At 51.5% G+C, this 17,519-nt stretch overlaps 3 protein-coding genes across 3 annotated transcripts; 1 reads left to right on the forward strand and 2 right to left on the reverse strand.

Annotated features, from left to right (window-relative positions):
- Window positions 1–1,156: 1,156 nt before the first annotated feature.
- On the reverse strand, window positions 1,157–4,827 carry LOC135301970 (mas-related G-protein coupled receptor member D-like). The gene is given in 4 exon segments (XM_064422549.1): window positions 1,157–2,673; window positions 3,975–4,003; window positions 4,006–4,073; window positions 4,817–4,827. Coding segments are annotated over 4 exon segments (1,191 nt in total). The 3' UTR covers window positions 1,157–1,590.
- Window positions 4,828–7,765: 2,938 nt separating this feature from the next.
- Window positions 7,766–8,518, forward strand: LOC135301971 (mas-related G-protein coupled receptor member A-like). Its single transcript, XM_064422550.1, has one exon. It carries the CDS (start codon window positions 7,766–7,768, stop codon window positions 8,516–8,518), a length of 753 nt encoding a protein of 250 aa, XP_064278620.1.
- Window positions 8,519–10,385: 1,867 nt separating this feature from the next.
- LOC135301972 (mas-related G-protein coupled receptor member H-like) lies at window positions 10,386–11,306 on the reverse strand. The gene has a single exon (XM_064422551.1). The coding sequence runs from the start codon at window positions 11,304–11,306 to the stop codon at window positions 10,386–10,388; it is 921 nt and encodes a 306-aa protein (XP_064278621.1).
- Between the last annotated feature and the right edge of the window lie 6,213 nt (window positions 11,307–17,519).

Raw genomic sequence — 17,519 nt, forward strand, 5'->3', positions numbered from 1 at the left:
CCAGACAGGACATTTGGGATCAGTAGCATCCAGACCCTTCCCCACCTCCTCCAGACCCTTCCAGAACTCTCTGACCCTTCTGCATGCCACTGACAACCTTCAGGCCTGCCCTGGGACTGCATTTTCCCCTACAACAGCTCTGCTGCACCCAGGACCATGAGCAGTGTCTCTGCTTCTCCCAGCCATTCCTGCTTTTGTACCTTGAAATAAACAATTTAGCAAAGAAAGAACGTGATCAGCATTTAGCTGGAATGGTATCTCATGCCTTAACCTTGTTTCCAGGCCTGACCCACTCAGATGTCTCAGGCACTAACACACCTGAGAGAGCAGCATTTGTGCCACATTTGCACAGCAGCTGCACACGTGTGTGCACACAGCCAGAAAGAGTCAGTGCAAGGTCCCTGTGAGAAATTCCCCTGGCAGGCAGTGAAATGCTCCCTGGGGATCCCTCTGCATCTCCTCACTGGGCCAAGGGCTGGGCCTGGAGCACTGGGGGATCGGCCCATGCAGCGGCGGCTGGCCTCAACTGAAATCCCGGCTGGCTGTGGCCAGCGACACTGGCAGCACAGGGGCGCACTCCTATGCCCACATGGGGTTGGGAGAGCGCTTAAGGCTTTTCAGCCTTGAGGTGACGAGGACTCCCAGTGAAGAGGCAGGAACTGCAATCCGCAGAAATAGACGGAGACGGTCTCCAGGGGTAACACAGTCCAGTTTATTCACTAGGGGAGAAACCAACTGAAGACCTCGAACAATGCTCGACAGCGCTTTTTAAGGCGAGAACAGCAACCAATCAGAGGTTCGGGGGGGGGTGTAACATACAACTTACTGACAACTTGTGTAACCAATAGAACTAGGGAAAGGGAGTGGTCCAGGCCCCTGAACCAATCACCTGACAGATCTGGTGGAAGCTTCTAGAAGGTGGGTCTGGCCACTGAGTGATGGACAGGGGTCTGGGAGGAGGCTAAATGGATACATTCCTATAACTGGGAGGGGTAAGGGATGATAGACAAAGAGAGGAGGAGTGTACATCCCAAGACCATACCAAACATAAACTTGGGGGTGCGGAGAGCGAACCAACGCGATCCCACAGGCCCAGGAGCCGTCGGCGTTCGGGGATCAGCCGAGGGCAGCACACGGGAGAGATCCCAGCTCGGAGAGGCCCCACTCCCAGGGAGCTTCTGCTCAGCGCTGCTGGGCCCAGGAGAGCTCCAAGGGTCTCCTTTTGGGCCGCTGCTCACAGGCCCCAAGGGATGGGCGTCACTCACAGCAATGTTTCACCCTGGCCACACTTTGGGCAGGCAGCTCTCTGGGAAAGTGGGAGAGCAGGGATGCTGTGGCCTTCAGGGAAGGAAAACAATTCCCAAGGCCGTTGATAAAGGCCCAGGAGGTGGTTGGACAGCAGCAGTTCCTGGGAGCAGAGGGTGTTTCTGATCAGCGCCAGAGCAGCTGAGCCCAGGGGCTGCTCCTCAAGGCTGAGGCCTCACAAGCACGGATCAGAGCCCAGAGCGGCCTGGAAAGGGGCTGGGGATGCCCCAGCACAGGGAGGGTGACACTGTGGGCATTTACTGACCAGGAGACTCAAGGAATCTCTCAGTCACTGTCCCAGGGTCCTTCAGCAGTGCAGTGCAAGTTATCAGAAGACTCAGACCCCAGTGTCCCTGGCAGGATCATTGCTGTGGGCTGTTTTTTCTTTTCACTCCTCAAAGACTCTCTGGAGGGAGAGCTGGAGGGACTGCACAGAGCAGGGCCCCTGCACCTGCCTGCCAAAAAGTAGATGAAGGGTTTGATGCTGCTGAGGATGCAGATGAGCAGGAAAACCACCTCTGAGGACACAAGGATGTAACCGAGCTGCTGCAGGAAACCACAGATGGTGAGGAGGAGAGTGAAGAGCACAGTGAGGTCAATAACAATGTCGCGCCTCTTGGGTTGCTGCTGCTGGGAGCCCCACTTGGTCTTAATGAAATCGATTGTGCTGGAAATGAACAGAGGTGCAGCAACGAGGAGCAGGATTATGCTGTACATGGAGATGAGAGCTGCCCGGCAGTGCTCCTGCTTGTGTGATGGGCAGAGGAATGTAACCGTGGGAATGACAGTGAAGAGAGCAAAGAAAGCCCAATACTGGACAGTGTCCACCACCCACCACAGTCGCAGAGGAAGGTCAAAGTGGCAGCAGAGCTTGCAGAGCCTGTACATATACAGTACAGCACTGCCGGGCATCAGCCGGAACAGCGCCCAGTAGCAGGAGACCACTGAGAGCTGGAAAACGAAGTTCATGTACATCAGGGGCAGGATAGGAGAGCAGGACAAATCCTCCACCAAGATGAGGAGGGCAGAGGGGACTGCAATGAGGAGGAAGAGGAAGTCAATGACAGCCAGGTCAAATATGCCTGCGTTCCTGCTTTTCAGGCTGAGGAGACCGATGACAGCCCTGTTCCCAGCCAGCCCACAGAGGCAGATGAGCAGTGTCACACTGTGCATGGCCACATCGGTGACATCGATCTCACACAGATCATCTCCTTCAGCCGGAGAGGCGGGAGATGGAGATATGGTGCTCACCTCCATGGATGGATGCTGGGCAGGCAGTGGGATATGGCTCCTGGCTGTGGTCAGAGTGGATGGGCAGTCAGTGCTTGGAGAATCCAGGGATGGACCATGTGGCTCCTCAGCAGCTCCCTGCAGTGGGAAGGATTCAGAGGGGAGGAGTGAGATGTGGAGAGGAGGAGGGTGGTGGAAATGATGGGGTGGGAGAGGGAGGTGGGAGGTTAGGGATGTTCATCAGGAGGCAGATAAATAACATAGAGAATAAACATTTTCAGTTTTTCTGAAGTTGTTCAAAAGCAAAGTGGTCAAAACTTAAAACATGTGTTATAGATGGATAATGAGATGATTTGCCCTCACAGTTAAGTGATGAGTAGTGTGTTAATATTAATAGAAACTTCATTGATGTAAAATTATGTTACTGTAGTCAGTTTAAATGTTTCCTGTTGTCTCCACAGTCCCCTTTTGCCCGCTCTATTTTGCTGCTATCAGAGAGCCTGAGTCATCCATGACAGGTACAAAGAAGGGGCGTACAAAAGCTTGTTGCTGGGGGGGAGGTGCAGCATGACAACACCTGGCCCTCCAGTCAAGTTGCAATAAAGCAGGCTCCACCAATACACACAAAGAAGAGTTGGCAGACAGACTTTGGGAGGGCCCAGGTTTAGCTGATGCAACCCCCGGGGCTATCAAAGGAGAAGCATCCATCTTGCAGGTGAGCCAGCCACGTGGTAGGCAGCCATGAGGGAAGCTCCCCGGCCTGCTTCTCCTTATTTACTCCTTTTGCTGTATTTTTTGTTCAGGTTTAATAAACCTTTAAAAATTTTAAAAAGTGGGGGGTTGTTTCTCACAGGATGTAAAGGCTGGCACACAGGAGGATAAACGTGGCTGGAACCAGTGCAGGAACAGATAAGGAGGCCTGCAGTGGTTTGGGGCAAGTTCTGGAACAAGAGGCAACAGTGCATGGCCAGAGGAAAAGTTCAAGGCAAGGCCACCTTTAATATGGCAGCATTCATTGAATATGACCACCAGAGAGACCCCTCTTTATAAATCTCCAGGATCATAAAAGGATTTCCGGGAGGAGGGGGATGCATGGAAATGAGTTCTAGGAAAATGGTGATTATGTATCAGAAAGGAAAAACTTTTCAATGCCTATATATAGTTATAATCGATTAATACCCAGTTGTAAAGTCTCACCATACACACAATACAAGATCCATCTGTGTCCTGTGCAGGTAAAGAATTCCTGCTTCCTCATGCTTTGCATTGTGTTAGAAAGTTTGTTCTGGTCCATTTTAGTACAAGGATACAGACGGGATGCAGAGGAAAAGAGAGGGCTTGGGGAGGGCACTGCAGTCACCAGGAGAGAGTGGCAGGAAGAGAGCAGCTGCTGCAGGAGAAGAAGGTGGGGTAGGGAGGAAGGAAACCATTCCACTGACCTGTTCCCTGTGGGGCAGCAGCAGGCAAAGGGGTCTGTGAGGATCAGCGGCACTTCCTGGTCCTCTTGCTCCTTTGGGATCCATGTCCTAAAGCGGCTCCTGGCAGGTCAGTGACATGAAGGAGAAAGTGCCCAGATCACCAGGAGCTCCCCATTCTCGTCCTGCTGGTTCCTCTCTGTTCCCTGTCCTGCTCTTGTTTCCCAAGGCTCGGTGCAATCACAGGGCAGTCAGAACGGTTTTACAAATTTGTCTGTGTCAGATTTCCACACCCCCGGAGTTATTGATCTTGATTTTTTTCCCCTAAAAAATCAAGTGATTGTTTTGGGTTTTTTTTTGTTGTTGTGAGAAACGATGTGTCCGTTCTTAAAATTATAAAAATTTCTTAAACTACAACGCACAAATAACACCCTGAGGCACGGCCAGAGGCACACCGCCCAAAACAGTAAGAGGCTTTACAGACTCTGGGTAATCCAACCCCCACATTCAGACATATTCCGCTTTTCCAATCCAGCTCCTCCTCCGTCCCACCCTCCCGGAGCTTGTGCAGCGCTTTGGGCTTCGACTCCTCACAATGGTCAGACATCAGCATTACAACTTTTGACATGAACACGATACTCACGTTAGAAAAACTCCAAATCTTAACAGAACTTCTTTTAACATTATAAAACACATAATATTCGTTCAACATTTGCGAGAGCTCATCGCCGTAGCATTTGTTTGTAACATTTTGAATGGCTTTTCATTTCTCCTGAATTAGAAACACTCCTTCCCAGGAAAGTGTCACATTCTTCAACTGCCTTCCCTCACCTGACAGGTTTTTGCCATTCCTCCTTTCTCTTTACCGGGGGGTCATTGTCCCTCCAGCAGCAGAAGGACAATGCTGGCAGTGCTGGCAGTGCTGTTGAAGCATCTGTGTGCTTGTCAGAAACAGCTCCCATTTTGGGAAGAGCTCCAGAACCATTGCCAAAACCTGCCCCGGGCTCATGGGAGCAGCCCTGGGCCAGGGACTGCCATTCCTGTCATTCCAATGCAGCCCAAGGGAAGGACAGCACTCAGTTGCTTGCAGCCAGGGCATCAGCACTTAGAGCCCACCCTAATTACTGCCAATCCCCTTGATGAGGCAATGAAAGTGATTAGGGACCAGGGTGCTGGGAACCCCCTGCCAGCCCTTCACCAGAGCTCCTCCTGCTCCTCCTCAGTCCTGGGAACACTTGTGGTTTTTTTTACCTGACCCCAGTCTGTCCTTTGCCAGCAGGGACACTTCCACTATCCCAGGTTGCTCCAGACCCCATCCAGCCTGACCTTGGACACTTCCAGGGATCCAGGGACAGCCACAGCCTCTCAGAGCAACCTGTGCCAGGGCATCAGCAGCTTCACAGGGAAGGATTTCTTCCCAATATCCAATCGGACCCCACCCTCTGTCAGTGGGAAGCCATTCCCCTATGTCCCGGCACTCCATGCCCTTGTCCAAAGTCCCTTTCCAACTCTCTAGAACCTCCATTATCTCCTGGATCATGAAGTGTTTGACCTTGAAAAGATTGGGCTGGTGAGGGGATATGAGATTCTATAGCTGGGGACACAAACATGGTGTCAGCAGGGAAGAGTGGGGACAGTTCTTGTCCGAAGGCCAGAAGTTTGCAGGAGAAGCATCCGAGTTCCCTGAGGCACATGGCAGCCTGGGTAGGAATCATCTCACCTCAGCTTTCTAGGCATTTCTTGGAATTCACTGTAGACTGCTGACTGACTGCCAAGGGAGTGTAGAGGATGACTCAGATGAACCCTCAAACATTCTAAGGATTAAAACCCAAGAGAGCAGCATGGATTTGCAACTTCTCAGAAGAAATGACATTGCTGAAATCCCAAATCATCCCTCTGCTGTGTGCTTGTGCTCCAGCTGAAGTATGGAATATATTATTGCATGAATTTTCTTGGAAACTGCTTGGTGATGATCTGTCACTGAAGTGATACTTCATTGATGCAGGGGATGAATGCATTGATGCAAGGGAACCAGAGGCTGGATGGCCCCATTCTGCAGAAGAGCAGCAGAACCCCCTAATTCCTGTGCAATTACATGGTCCAAGCATCCTGTGATATACACTACTGAAATTGTGGTATACAAGTGGGAAAATGAGATTTTAACCAGAAATCAAAGTTTAATAGGACATTTGTAGTGCAGGATCTGACTTGTCCACCCCAGGAATGAGAGGGTGCAAGTTCAGGCTGTTCAAAAGACAATGTTTTGGTATTGGGGTTGCTTTAAAACAGAAGAGAAGCTGACATGGAGACAAACTGCTTTGGCCACAGGTCTGGCTGCTGAGGCTCTCTCCTGTTGCTCATTTCCTGGGCAGAGTGAAGAGCAGATGAGGAGCAGAGCCCTGATCCCGTGCCAGGCTCTGAAGCAGTTCCCTGCTTGTGAGAGCCCTGCAGCACACGAGGCAGCAGGGAGAGCAGGGGCTGTGGCAGGAGCTGGGACAGAGCCCGCGCCGGACGCTGCTCGGGCTCAGCCCGCGGGCTTCGCTCCCCTTTCCAAGGGACCATTGCAGGAACCTGCTGAAGATCCCAACCCAGGGACAGCAGCTGGAGTGTGGGGGGTGAGGTGAGTGCCCTGCGGGGAAGTTCTCCAGGCTGTGAGAGGAAACAAGGGCAGACTCTTCTCTTTCACCTTCATCAGTTCTGCCTCATTGAGATGGAAGCTGGTTGTGAAAAACGACAATCACTTGTTTTTTAAAATTTTAAAAGTTTAATAGTAATAAAATTGTTATAAATTTAGTAATATAATTAGAGTAATAAAATTTGAACAATTGAGATTAGGACTATAGGAAACAATAAAAACAAAGACATAGGGACGTCTGGGTACCTTTTTCTGGGCAACACAAGCCCAAAAAAGGACCCCCGTTAACAGAGGATTAACCCTTAAAAACAATTGCCTGTTGCATATTCATACATCTCATACATGATGCATAAATTCCATTCAAACACAGGATTCTGTCTGGTCACTGTCAATTTCTTCCTCTTAATCCTTATGCCATCTTTCTGTCTGAGTGAGGTGGGAAGTAGTTAGTTTTCTGCTGATAAGGGAGCAATAAATTCCCTTTCTCTGAAAGATTTAGGTCTCCTGTGGTTTCTATCTGGTGCGAGTCCTTTCTTAAACAAATATCTTACATAGCATAGTTTCTATTTTAACATTATGTTATAACCTAAAACTATATTTAATATACTACTTAAGAAAATTAATATAGCATAACTTTCTAATATATTCATTTTAATACTTGCGGAAAGCCAATCATAAAATACACAATTTTCACACTGGTTATCAGTTTTGGGGGCAGAATTGAGGTCTGCAGGGAATTAAAATATAAATAAATACTATAAATACTGCAAGAAAAGAGAGGGATATTGAAATGAGTGTCCTGCTGAAGGACTCCAGCAGCTCAGTGATATCAACTGACACCTGAGAGTCCAAGTCAGATCCATCCCAAAGCCATTTGTCCTCTGATACCTCCACGGGCAATCCTCTCCTTCTCCAGTTGTATTCCTCCTCCAGCTGTGTTGTTTCCACAGCCAGGAAGGAGGTATCTCCCTGGCTTTTGTGCCAGGCACACCAGACCAGGCTCCCACACCCTACTTGCCTTCTGTCCTGTCCCTCACCCCTCCCTGAGCTGCTCCACATGGAAGCTGTGGGTGGGAAAGATGAGAAAAATCATATGTGAGGGACATCACTGTTGCTCTGGTGTCTCTGTTTGTCACCCCTCCAGTTGTGTGAGGGGAGGAGAAGCAGCAGAGGTGTCACCATGAGCACACTGGGCTCGTGGGTGAAGGTCACCATCCCCTTGGCTCTCCCTGCCTCTGCCTCCTCTCTGACAGCCCTCAGTGCTGTGACAGCTCTGTTTGTCCTCCCCGTGTCCTGCTGGCCCTGCCACCACTCCCAGCACTTCCCAGTGCTCCTGTGTGCCCTGCTCTGGCTGCTCTCCTTCCTGCTCACTGCCACCCTCCATTTCTGCCCTTCGCTGCTCATGGCCTTGGTCCTGAGCTGCCTCTTCTCAGTGCTCACCCTGACCTGTTCTGCTCTGGCCCTGCTGGCCAGGCTCCTGTGCTGCTCATGGAAACAGCCCCCAGGGAAGCTCTGTGCCCTGCTCCTGCTGCCTGTTGTCTCCTTCCCCTTCTTCACTGCTGATTTTGGGTACTGGCTCTTGCTGAGGGCGTGTGACTTCCCTGCCTTTGCCCCCAGCACCCCTCTCCCGCTCGCCTGTGCCAAGAGCAGTGCCCAGCCTGTGATTTACTTCCTGGCTGGGAGCTGTGCAAAGGAATTCACCCCCTGTGTTAGTGTTGCCTTCCAGAGGGCTTTTGAGGATGTGCCAGAGCCAGGCCATAGGGAAAACACCGTGGAACTATCATCAGGTGGAATCATCATGAAAAAGAGGCATCATAAAATATCCAGAGTTGGAAGGGAGCCAGAAGGACCATGGAGTTCAGCTCCTGGCCCTGCACAGGACATCCCAACAATCCCAGTCTGTGCCTCAGAGCATTGTCCAAATGCTCCTTGAGCTCTGTCAGGCTGGTGCTGTGTGCAGCAGGGGAACTCCTGCCTGGGGTGGTTGTGGATGACATTAGGAATCCTCATGGAATGGATTGGGTTGGAATGAATGTCAGAGATCATCTCATTCCATCTCTCCTTCTGCCATGGGCAGGGATGCCTAGGAAACTTCTTGCTTTGAAGTCTTCGCTCTTTTGAAAGGAAGCTCAGGTAGGGAGTGGCCAGGGTGACAAAGGAGACAAGGAAGGTGCTGGGAAGTTGAAAGAGTCCGTTGGAGGATCATGATCCTTCTGCACTTGCCTTGGGAGAAACCCCCTGGCTGAGTTGTTCTTCCCTGGACAAGAGGTTTTACCTTGGAAAATTTCTGCTTTCTAATGAGCAGGAAAACAGGAGACGGGGAGAAAAAAAAAACCCTCTCAGATGTGAAAGTCTCTCTCTTCTATTAATTATTCACCATTCTGCGAATAAATACTCCTTAGGGGTTTAACCTCATGCGTGTCTCAAAGCCTGACTCACCACCCAGAGCTTTCACTTTCACTTCCCTTTCCAGAAGCAGTGGCACGTTGCTTTCCCCTGGATTTAAGGCAGTGGGAAAAGGAGGGACAACTTCCCCCTGAGCAGGAGAGGTGGCTGCTGCCCAGGTCTCTCCCAGGAGGAATCAGGAGCTCTTGGCACTGCCAACATCATCCCAGCCATTGCAGGCACGTGCCTTAGGAAGGGCTCAGGTATGAGACAGGCACCTGCCCTGCTCACAGACAAGCCAGAGGCTTTAGAATGGGATAAAATAAGGAAATGAGCCATTTTGGACACTGTTTAACAGGCACAGGCTCTGCTGTGAAGCCTGGTTGTTGTTTATTCAACAAATTCCGAGGCTGGGACTACCACAGTAGAAATAAACAAAAACCATGAATCAAAATCTGATGGAGAGTCAGTTACAAAATGACAAAGATCAGCACAGCCTGGCCTGTGGCTGAAGCTGCTGTGAAGTCGCTGTTCAGCTCCATCCTGAGGGTGGCCAGGCTCAGGATGGAGCTGGTCAAGGGCTTCCCTGGACTCTGATGCTGGGGAACCAGAGGATGGATGGCCCCATTCTGCAGAAGAGCAGCAGAACACCTAATTTCTGTGCAATTAAATGGTCCAAACATCTGGTGATGGGAATTTCCATACTCCATGTACGTTCTGGTGCAGGCACAGGAGTTCAGTGGAGTTCACTATCGACCCTGCACTTTACTCAGAAGGATTTAATTATGGAAATAAAAAATGTGACAAATTCCCACTGAAAGGTCAAGGGAATGTTGCTGTCTGTCCCCAGCCCTGCAGCCCTACCTGGTGTCCCTTCCCATCAGCTGGGAATGCAGGGCCGGCTCTGCCGGACAGAAGGGGAAGGATGCTGTGTGTGATCCCAACCCCTCTCCTGCCATCCAGAGGCACCAGACCTGCAGGGATTTGGGAAATCACTGCCACCCGTGCTGGGTGTGTCCCCAGGGATTAAGGTGTCCCATGCTTTGCAGGCAAGAGCTCCCTGAAAGCACCATGAAACTCATCTGCTGAGCCAAAGGAGATGGAGTTCATTCTCTGGGGCCGAGGCCATGAGGGTCATTCCATGGGGAATAGAGCTGGGGAACAGCACTGAGCCCAGCTGCACTGCTTGGAGCCATGTGGATCCAGGAGGGAGGAGGAAAGCCATGCTCCAATGTGCTCCCTGCAGAGCATCCCACAAAAATGACCCAAGGCAATGCCCGTGCTCCCTTCTCCTGCAGGAATACACCACCACAGGGAGGGTGATCCTGTGGATATTGATTAATCTGGAGGCTCAAGGAAACCCTCAGCCTCTGTGCTGGGGTCCTTCAGCAGAGCAGTGGAAGGGATCAACAGGCTCAGGCTGCTGTGTCATTGGAGGAACCATCGCTGTGGTCAGTTTTTTCTTTTGGCTCCTCAAAGACTCTCTGAAGGGAGAGCCAGAGGGACTTTATGGAGAAGGGTCTCCTGCAGCTCCCTGCCAAGAAGTAGATGAAGGGTTTGATGCTGCTGTGCAGGCAGGTGAGCAGGAACACAGCCTGGGATGACAAAAGGACATAACCAATCTGCTGCAGGAAATTGCAGAAACTGAGGAGGAGGGTGAGGAGCAGAGTGAGGATGACAACGATGTCGCGCCTCTTGGGTTGCTGCTGCTGGGAGCCCCACTTGGACTTAATGAAGTCAATTGTGCTGGAAATGATTACGGGTGCAACAAAGAGGAGCAGGATGAGGGTGAACATGGAGATGAGCGGCACACCACAGTGCTGCTGCTCGTGTGATGGGCACAGGAATGTCACTGCAGGAATGACAGCAAAGAGAGCAAAGAAGGCAGAATATTGGACACTGTCCACCACCCACACCAGTCGTTCAGGAAGGTCGGAGTGCCAGCAGAGCTTCCAGAGCTTGTACACGTATTGCACATTGCTGTTGAGCATCAGCCGGAACAGCCCCCAGTAGCAGGAGACCACTGACAGCTGGAAAAGGAAACGCAGGTACAGCAGGGGCAGGATGGGAGAGCAGGACACGTCCTCCACCAGGAAGGCGAGGGCGGAGGGGATGGCAAAGAGGAGGAAGAGGGAATCGGCAACAGCCAGGTCAAAGATGCCATAGTTGGGGATTTTCAGGTTGAGGAGGCCGATGACAGCCCCGTTCCCAGCCAGCCCACAGAGGCAGATGAGCAGTGCCGCACAGTGTATGGCCACACTGATGATATCTGTCTCACACAGATTGTCTCCTGCAGTGGGTGAATTGGCAGGGGGGGACACGGTGCTCACCTCCATGGATGGACGCTGGGCAGGCAGTGGGATGTGGCTCCTGGCTGTGGTCAGACTGGATGGGCAGTCAGTGCTTGGAGAATCCAGGGATGGACCATGTGGCTCCTCAGCAGCTCCCTGCAGTGGGAAGGATTCAGTGGGGAGGAGTGAGATGTGCAGGGGAGGAGGGCAGTGGAAATGGTGGGGTGGGAAAGGGAGGTGGGAGGGTTTGGCTGGTCTGCAGGGGATTGATAAATAACAGAGAGCATTTTCAACTCTCCTGAAGTTGCTTAAAGACTAACTGGTCAGAGAGATAAAAGGATGTAAAGATGTTGACCCAGGGTGATAAACGTGGTTGGAGGCCGTGCAGAAACAGATAAGTGCGTCCACAGTATTTTTGGGGCAAGTTCTGTAACAAGAAGCAAGAGCACATGGCCAAAGGAAAAGTTCAAGGCATGGTCACCTTTAATATCACAGCACTCAGTGAATACAGCCACCCAAAGCCCCTCTCAATTAACCTCCAGGGCCATCAGAGGACTCCCAGTAGGAAGCGGATGCATGGAAATGAGTTCTAAGAAAATGGTGTTTACATTTATTTTTAAGGAATTCCATTGATAAGAAAAACTTTTTAATGTCTATGTATGGTTATAATGGAAAAAAGCATTGTTGTAAAGTCTCACAATGCTCACAGAAATAAGGGGAGATCTTTCTGTGTGTCCTGCTGCCTAATACCTCACTTGGTAACACCATTAGTTTATGTCATGAATTTTTTTCTGCCTGATTTGGTATAATTTGTCATCCATGCCATGCCATGCCATGCCATGCCATGCCATGCTATGCCATGCCATCCCATGCCATCCCATGCCATCCCATCCCATCCCATCCCATCCCATCCCATCCCATCCCATCCCATCCCATCCCATCCCATCCCGATGGTTTCCCAGTCAGAGGCCACTCCCTGGCTGCACGTGTGGCCTGTTGGGCTCTGCTGCTGTCCAGTGGGACATTTGGCATTGGTGGCACCCAGAGCCCTCCTGCCCCCTCCAGCCCCTGTCTGCCTGATGCCTTGGGGTGGCTCCCAGGGACAGACGCCAGACAAGGGGAAGAGAATAAAAGCAGGCATTTCTGAAAGGCCTTCAGAAGGTTCACCTTGGGCAGTGAAAGCCTCCGAGAGGAGCTACACCCAAAATGGACAATGGTGATGAGTTTTTCAGGCAGATATAAGTTTGGTCCATTAACAAACCAGGGGTTAATCCTCCAATTACAGCTGCAGGTAATGGAGTCATTTACCCCCAGCTTGCCCACCCCCAATTCACTTTTTTCTTGACTTTTCCAGCCTCAGTCAGCAGAGTGTCCTTGAGTTTCAGTCCTAGAGGGATTGTTTTATTTGACCAAAAGGTGAATACGGTTAACTAGCACTTTACATGGAGTTTAGAGTTATGGACTAATGCAGTACAGGATTTGAGAAATAGAAGGGCTAAAATCCTAAGGCATCGAGCCCCCCTCTGACATCCTCTAGAAATTCCACCGCGGCTGCCTTCCCCTCCAGACATCCCTGCTCCTCTCCTGCCCCACACGGGACCCCCAGCAGTGCTTCCACTCCTCCTGACAATTCCATGCTTCTCTGCCCCAATGAATGACAGTGGAGCCATCCCTCTACTGCCTCTTGTTTCTGTCCAAAGGAGTTTGGGGGGCTGGACAGCAGGGATGAAGCTGGGGAGGGGCAAATTCAGGAGAAGCACTGCCCTAAAGCCTTACGGGGCAGCCTGGGGTGAGCAGCCCCTGGGCAGGGACTGCAGCCTCAGGCACAGGGCTGAGAGGGATGGGAAGGACGGGAATGGGTGGGCTGCATGGGGAGTGGGGTGGGAGGTTGGTGTGGGAGGTGTGGGACATGAAGGAGCTGGTGGGGAGATGTGGTGGGGAGGTGTGCGATGTGGTGGGGCTGGAGAGAAGGCGTGGATGTGGTGGGGCTGGAGAGAAGGTGTGGGATGTGGTGGGGCGGAAGACCTCAATGAAGCCCCAGGGAGGCAGGTGATGCCCCATGGAGCCCATGGTGACTGTCATGGTTCGACCCTCGCACAATGCCAGGGCCTCCATGAAGAGTATATTTCTAAAAGGGTTGCTGTGAGATGTTACCCGGGAACAGAACAAAACAGGCTCCCATTCGGGGATGGAGGGAAAAACACAACATTTTATTAATAACAATATCCATAAAGGAACACACACACAGAGCAAAGAATAAAAACTTTCCAAATACATTCCTCCTCCCCCCTCCCTTTTCTCCACAGAATGAGATAACACCATAGATTCCCACCTTTCAGGTAATCAGCTTTCAGTCCATCATCATCTTTTCAAATAATCCACCCTCAAATCCATCGGGGAGAGAGAAGTCCTCCCTTGCACCATAGGCTTCCCCCCCATGTCCAGTGCTCTCACCACTGGACACAGGCCAGGACTGCTTTTAGGGTATTTTGTTTAAGGATGCTCTACCCAGTTCCAAAAGCAGCAGTCTCTCAACTTTGGGACACCAGTCCCCCCCCAAATTTACCCCCTGGGGCCGAGGGGCTCGTGAGCAGAGATCTTCCCCTCCACGGAGACAGAGGGCACCCCACACCCTCCTCAGCCGTCTCTGTTCACTCCACTGCTTCACTCTTGGCTCCAAAGTATTTTCTCCCCCTAAATACAGTCTCCAGGTATGGGTCTGTCCATGGCCATACAAGAAAGAGTCCCGCTCAAGGCCACTCCATCATCTCTTCTCACCTAGGATTCTTCTCATCTCTTCCAGTTTTCCTCACACGCAGTCCATCATCTCTCTCTCCTCATTCTGATTCAGGAGGAGCAGTATTTGCAAGGTTTCTATTACTCTACCAAGGGGTTAAAAACTTCGCCTCTGCCTGTCCAGGACTCCCACAGCTGCCGGGCACCTTCTCTCGCCACCTCCCCCGCTTCTGGCCGGCTGAGCCGCCAGCACAATCTCTGTCCCTCTCTCCGGGGGGGGGGGGCTGCCCAGACATCTCAAATCTCGTCAACCCCTGCATGTTCTCCTCCACCTCTGCAGCTTTTGGGGCTCCCGGCCTCCTCCCTGTCATGGCCTCCCCCTCCCCCACCCAGACACAGCTGGGCAGGGGAGAGGTCGGACCGTACTCACCCACGCCGGATTCCCAAAGAGGAAGTTCTCTGGGAATCTCCTGCTTTAACCCACGTGTGTTCTCAGAGGCGTATCCAGACCCTTAGTGGCCACATCAAATGCCAATTTTGAATTTGGCCACTGATTGGCCGGACTTAGACTTTTCTAGGAACACATTTCCGGCCAAACCACGACAGTGACAAACACAGGTGTCACCCTGCTCCTGGAAGGGGGTGGCCGTGCTGAGGAGCACGATGTCCTCCTCTCCTTGCTGCTGCACCATCTGAGCCTGCTGAGGGAGCAGCTGAAGGCCGTGGAGAGGAAGAATTTCTGAAGGCAAAGAGACCTTTGGATCTGGCTCATAAAATTAAAAATTAAAGATCTCTGGGGAGATCTCTGCTGTGACACTCACTTTAGAGTTGGTGGGGTGGGGAATGCTGTGCCCCTGGGCCGTTGTGTCTGTGCCAGCCCAGCTCTGGGCACTGGGGACCATGGTTGCTCCAGGGAGCAGAAGCCATGGCTGTGTCCCCTCTGGCACCAAGACATTTAAGTCTTACAGCAAAAGTGTGTTGGACTAATAACAATTTTGAGTCAAAATTGCGAACATATTTGAAATTTATTTGCCATAGATACATTCAAAGAAAGAACGCTTTTTTTGGCATTTTTATACACTATAATATCCAAGATTTTTTTTTGCTCCGCATTTAATTAGTCATGGCACAGGTGTTTTGTTTCTTTTAATTGTTACCAGAAAATATCATCGATCTTATTATATTGTATAACCCGGGTGTTTTCCAGGTAGACAAGGTTTAGCTGGCAACAAATGCTGGCAACGCTGGTTAAGAACACCCATGCCTTGTACCTGTGCACTGTTGGTGGGAAGAAGGGTGGGGCTGGGGGAAAAAAGGTGTTTTAAAATTTTATGTTACATCTCATGATCGTCCTCTGCCTCTGTTAATAATACATTTACTTAATACCATTACATTTGAACCTGGTTTTGTACTCTTGGAGTGTTTTTTCTCCCAGTCCCCATCTCAACTCATGAGCCCTTTGTTAATTTTTGTTTCCCTCTCCTCCCCCAGCTGACAACAAGAGAAGGTGAGCAAACAGCTTTCCCTGGTGCCTGGTGTTTGGCCAGAGCCAAACCACGACAGGCTTGCAGCCAGGTTATCAGCATCAGAGCCCACATTTCTTACTGCCAGTATTATTGATGATGCAATAAAAGCAATAGGGGACCAGATTTTGGGGTGCTGTGGTGCCCCTTCCAGCCCTTCACCAAAGCTCATCATCCTCCTCCTCCTCAGTCCTGGGAATACTTGTGGTTGTTTTTTCCTGATCTCACCCCTTTGCAAGCAGGGACACCTTCCACCAGGACAGATTGCTTCAAACCCCATCCAGCCAGGCCTGGAGCCTCTCCACCCTCACAGGGAAGAATTTGTTCCTAATACTCCACCTAACCCTGTTCTCTGGCAGTGGGAAGCCATTCCCCCTTGTCCTGTCACTCCAGGCCTTTGTCCAAAGCGCCTCTCCAGTTCTTGGAGCCTCTTAAAGCTCTGGAAGGGGCTCTAAGGTCTCCCTGAAGCCTTCCCTTCTCCAGGCTGAACATCCCAAGCTCAGAGACCTCAGCAAAGCCACAGGGTGGGGATTGATGCCCCGTGGAGACAACGGTGACAAACACAGATGTCACCCTGCTCCTGGAAGGGGGTGGCTGTGCTGAGGACCATGGACTCCCCCTCCCCTTGCAGCTGCACCATCCGAGCCTGCTGAGGGAGAGGCCAAAGCCAGGGCAGAGGGAGAATTTCTGAAGGCACAAAACCAGCAGCAAGGATATCAGTGAAAACCAGGTTTAATACTAAGCAAGAGCACACCAAAGTGCTGTCCCTATGTGTGTGTTTGTGTGTGTGAGTGTTCAAGGGCGGGTGACAAAAGGACAGTGAGGGTAAGGATTTAAAGGAAAATGGCCCAAACCCTTTACAGCACACCAACTTAACAGTACTTCATTTATACATTAATATTAGCAATTCAGCAGAGGAAAATCAAGTAGCAACATTTAACCTTTTTATGCCTGATACTTGCTTCCAAGCCTGACCCACTCTGATGTCTCAGGCACTAACACACCTGAGAGAGCAGCATTTGTGCCACATTTGCCACAGCAGACGCACACGTGTGTGCACACGGCCAGAAAGAGTCAGTGCAAGGTCCCTGTGAGAAATTCCCCTGGCAGGCAGTGAAATGCTCCCTGGGGATCCCTCTGCATCTCCTCACCGGGCCAAGGGCTGGGCCTGGAGCACTGGGGGATCGGCCCAGGAGCCGTCGGCGTTCGGGGATCAGCCCAGGGCAGCAGACGGGAGAGATCCCAGCTCGGAGAGGCCCCACTCCCAGGGAGCTTCTGCTCAGCGCTGCTGGGCCCAGGAGAGCTCCAAGGGTCTCCTTTTGGGCCGCTGCTCACAGCCCCAAGGGATGGGCGTCACTCACAGCAATGTTTCACCCTGGCCACACTTCGGGCAGGCAGCTCTCTGGGAAAGTGGGAGAGCAGGGATGCTGTGGCCTTCAGGGAAGGAAAACAATTCCCAAGGCTGTTGATAAAGGCCCAGGAGGTGGTTGGACAGCAGCAGTTCCTGGGAGCAGAGGGTGTTTCTGATCAGCGCCAGAGCAGCTGAGCCCAGGGGCTGCTCCTCAAGGCTGAGGCCTCACAAGCACGGATCAGAGCCCAGAGCGGCCTGGAAAGGGGCTGGGGATGCCCCAGCACAGGGAGGGTGACACTGTGGGCATTTACTCACCAGGAGACTCAAGGAATCTCTCAGCCACTGTCCCAGGGTCCTTCAGCAGTGCAGTGCAAGGGATCAACAGGCTCAGGCCTCTGTGTCCATGGCAGGTTCATTGCTGTGGGCAGCATTTTATTCTAGGTCCTCAAAGACCCTCTGGAGGGAGAGCCGGAGGGACTCCACAGAGCAGGGCCTCCAGCACCTCCCTGCTAAGAAGTAGATGAAGGGCTTGATGCTGCTGTAGATGCAGGTGAGCAGGAAAAAAAAATGGTAGGGCACAACAATATAACCAAGCTCCTGCAGGAAATTCCAGAGGAGGAAAAGGAGAGTGAAGGGACCAGTGAAGAC

The sequence above is a fragment of the Passer domesticus genome, chromosome 6 (genome assembly GCF_036417665.1).
Source record: "Passer domesticus isolate bPasDom1 chromosome 6, bPasDom1.hap1, whole genome shotgun sequence".
Taxonomy (NCBI): Eukaryota; Metazoa; Chordata; class Aves; order Passeriformes; family Passeridae; genus Passer; species Passer domesticus.

Excerpts from the sequence above, each read along its gene's own strand:
- LOC135301971 (XM_064422550.1), top strand. The coding sequence starts at position 7,766 with ATGAGCACACTGGGCTCGTGGGTGAAGGTCACCATCCCCTTGGCTCTC.
- LOC135301972 (XM_064422551.1), bottom strand. The coding sequence starts at position 11,306 with ATGGAGGTGAGCACCGTGTCCCCCCCTGCCAATTCACCCACTGCAGGA.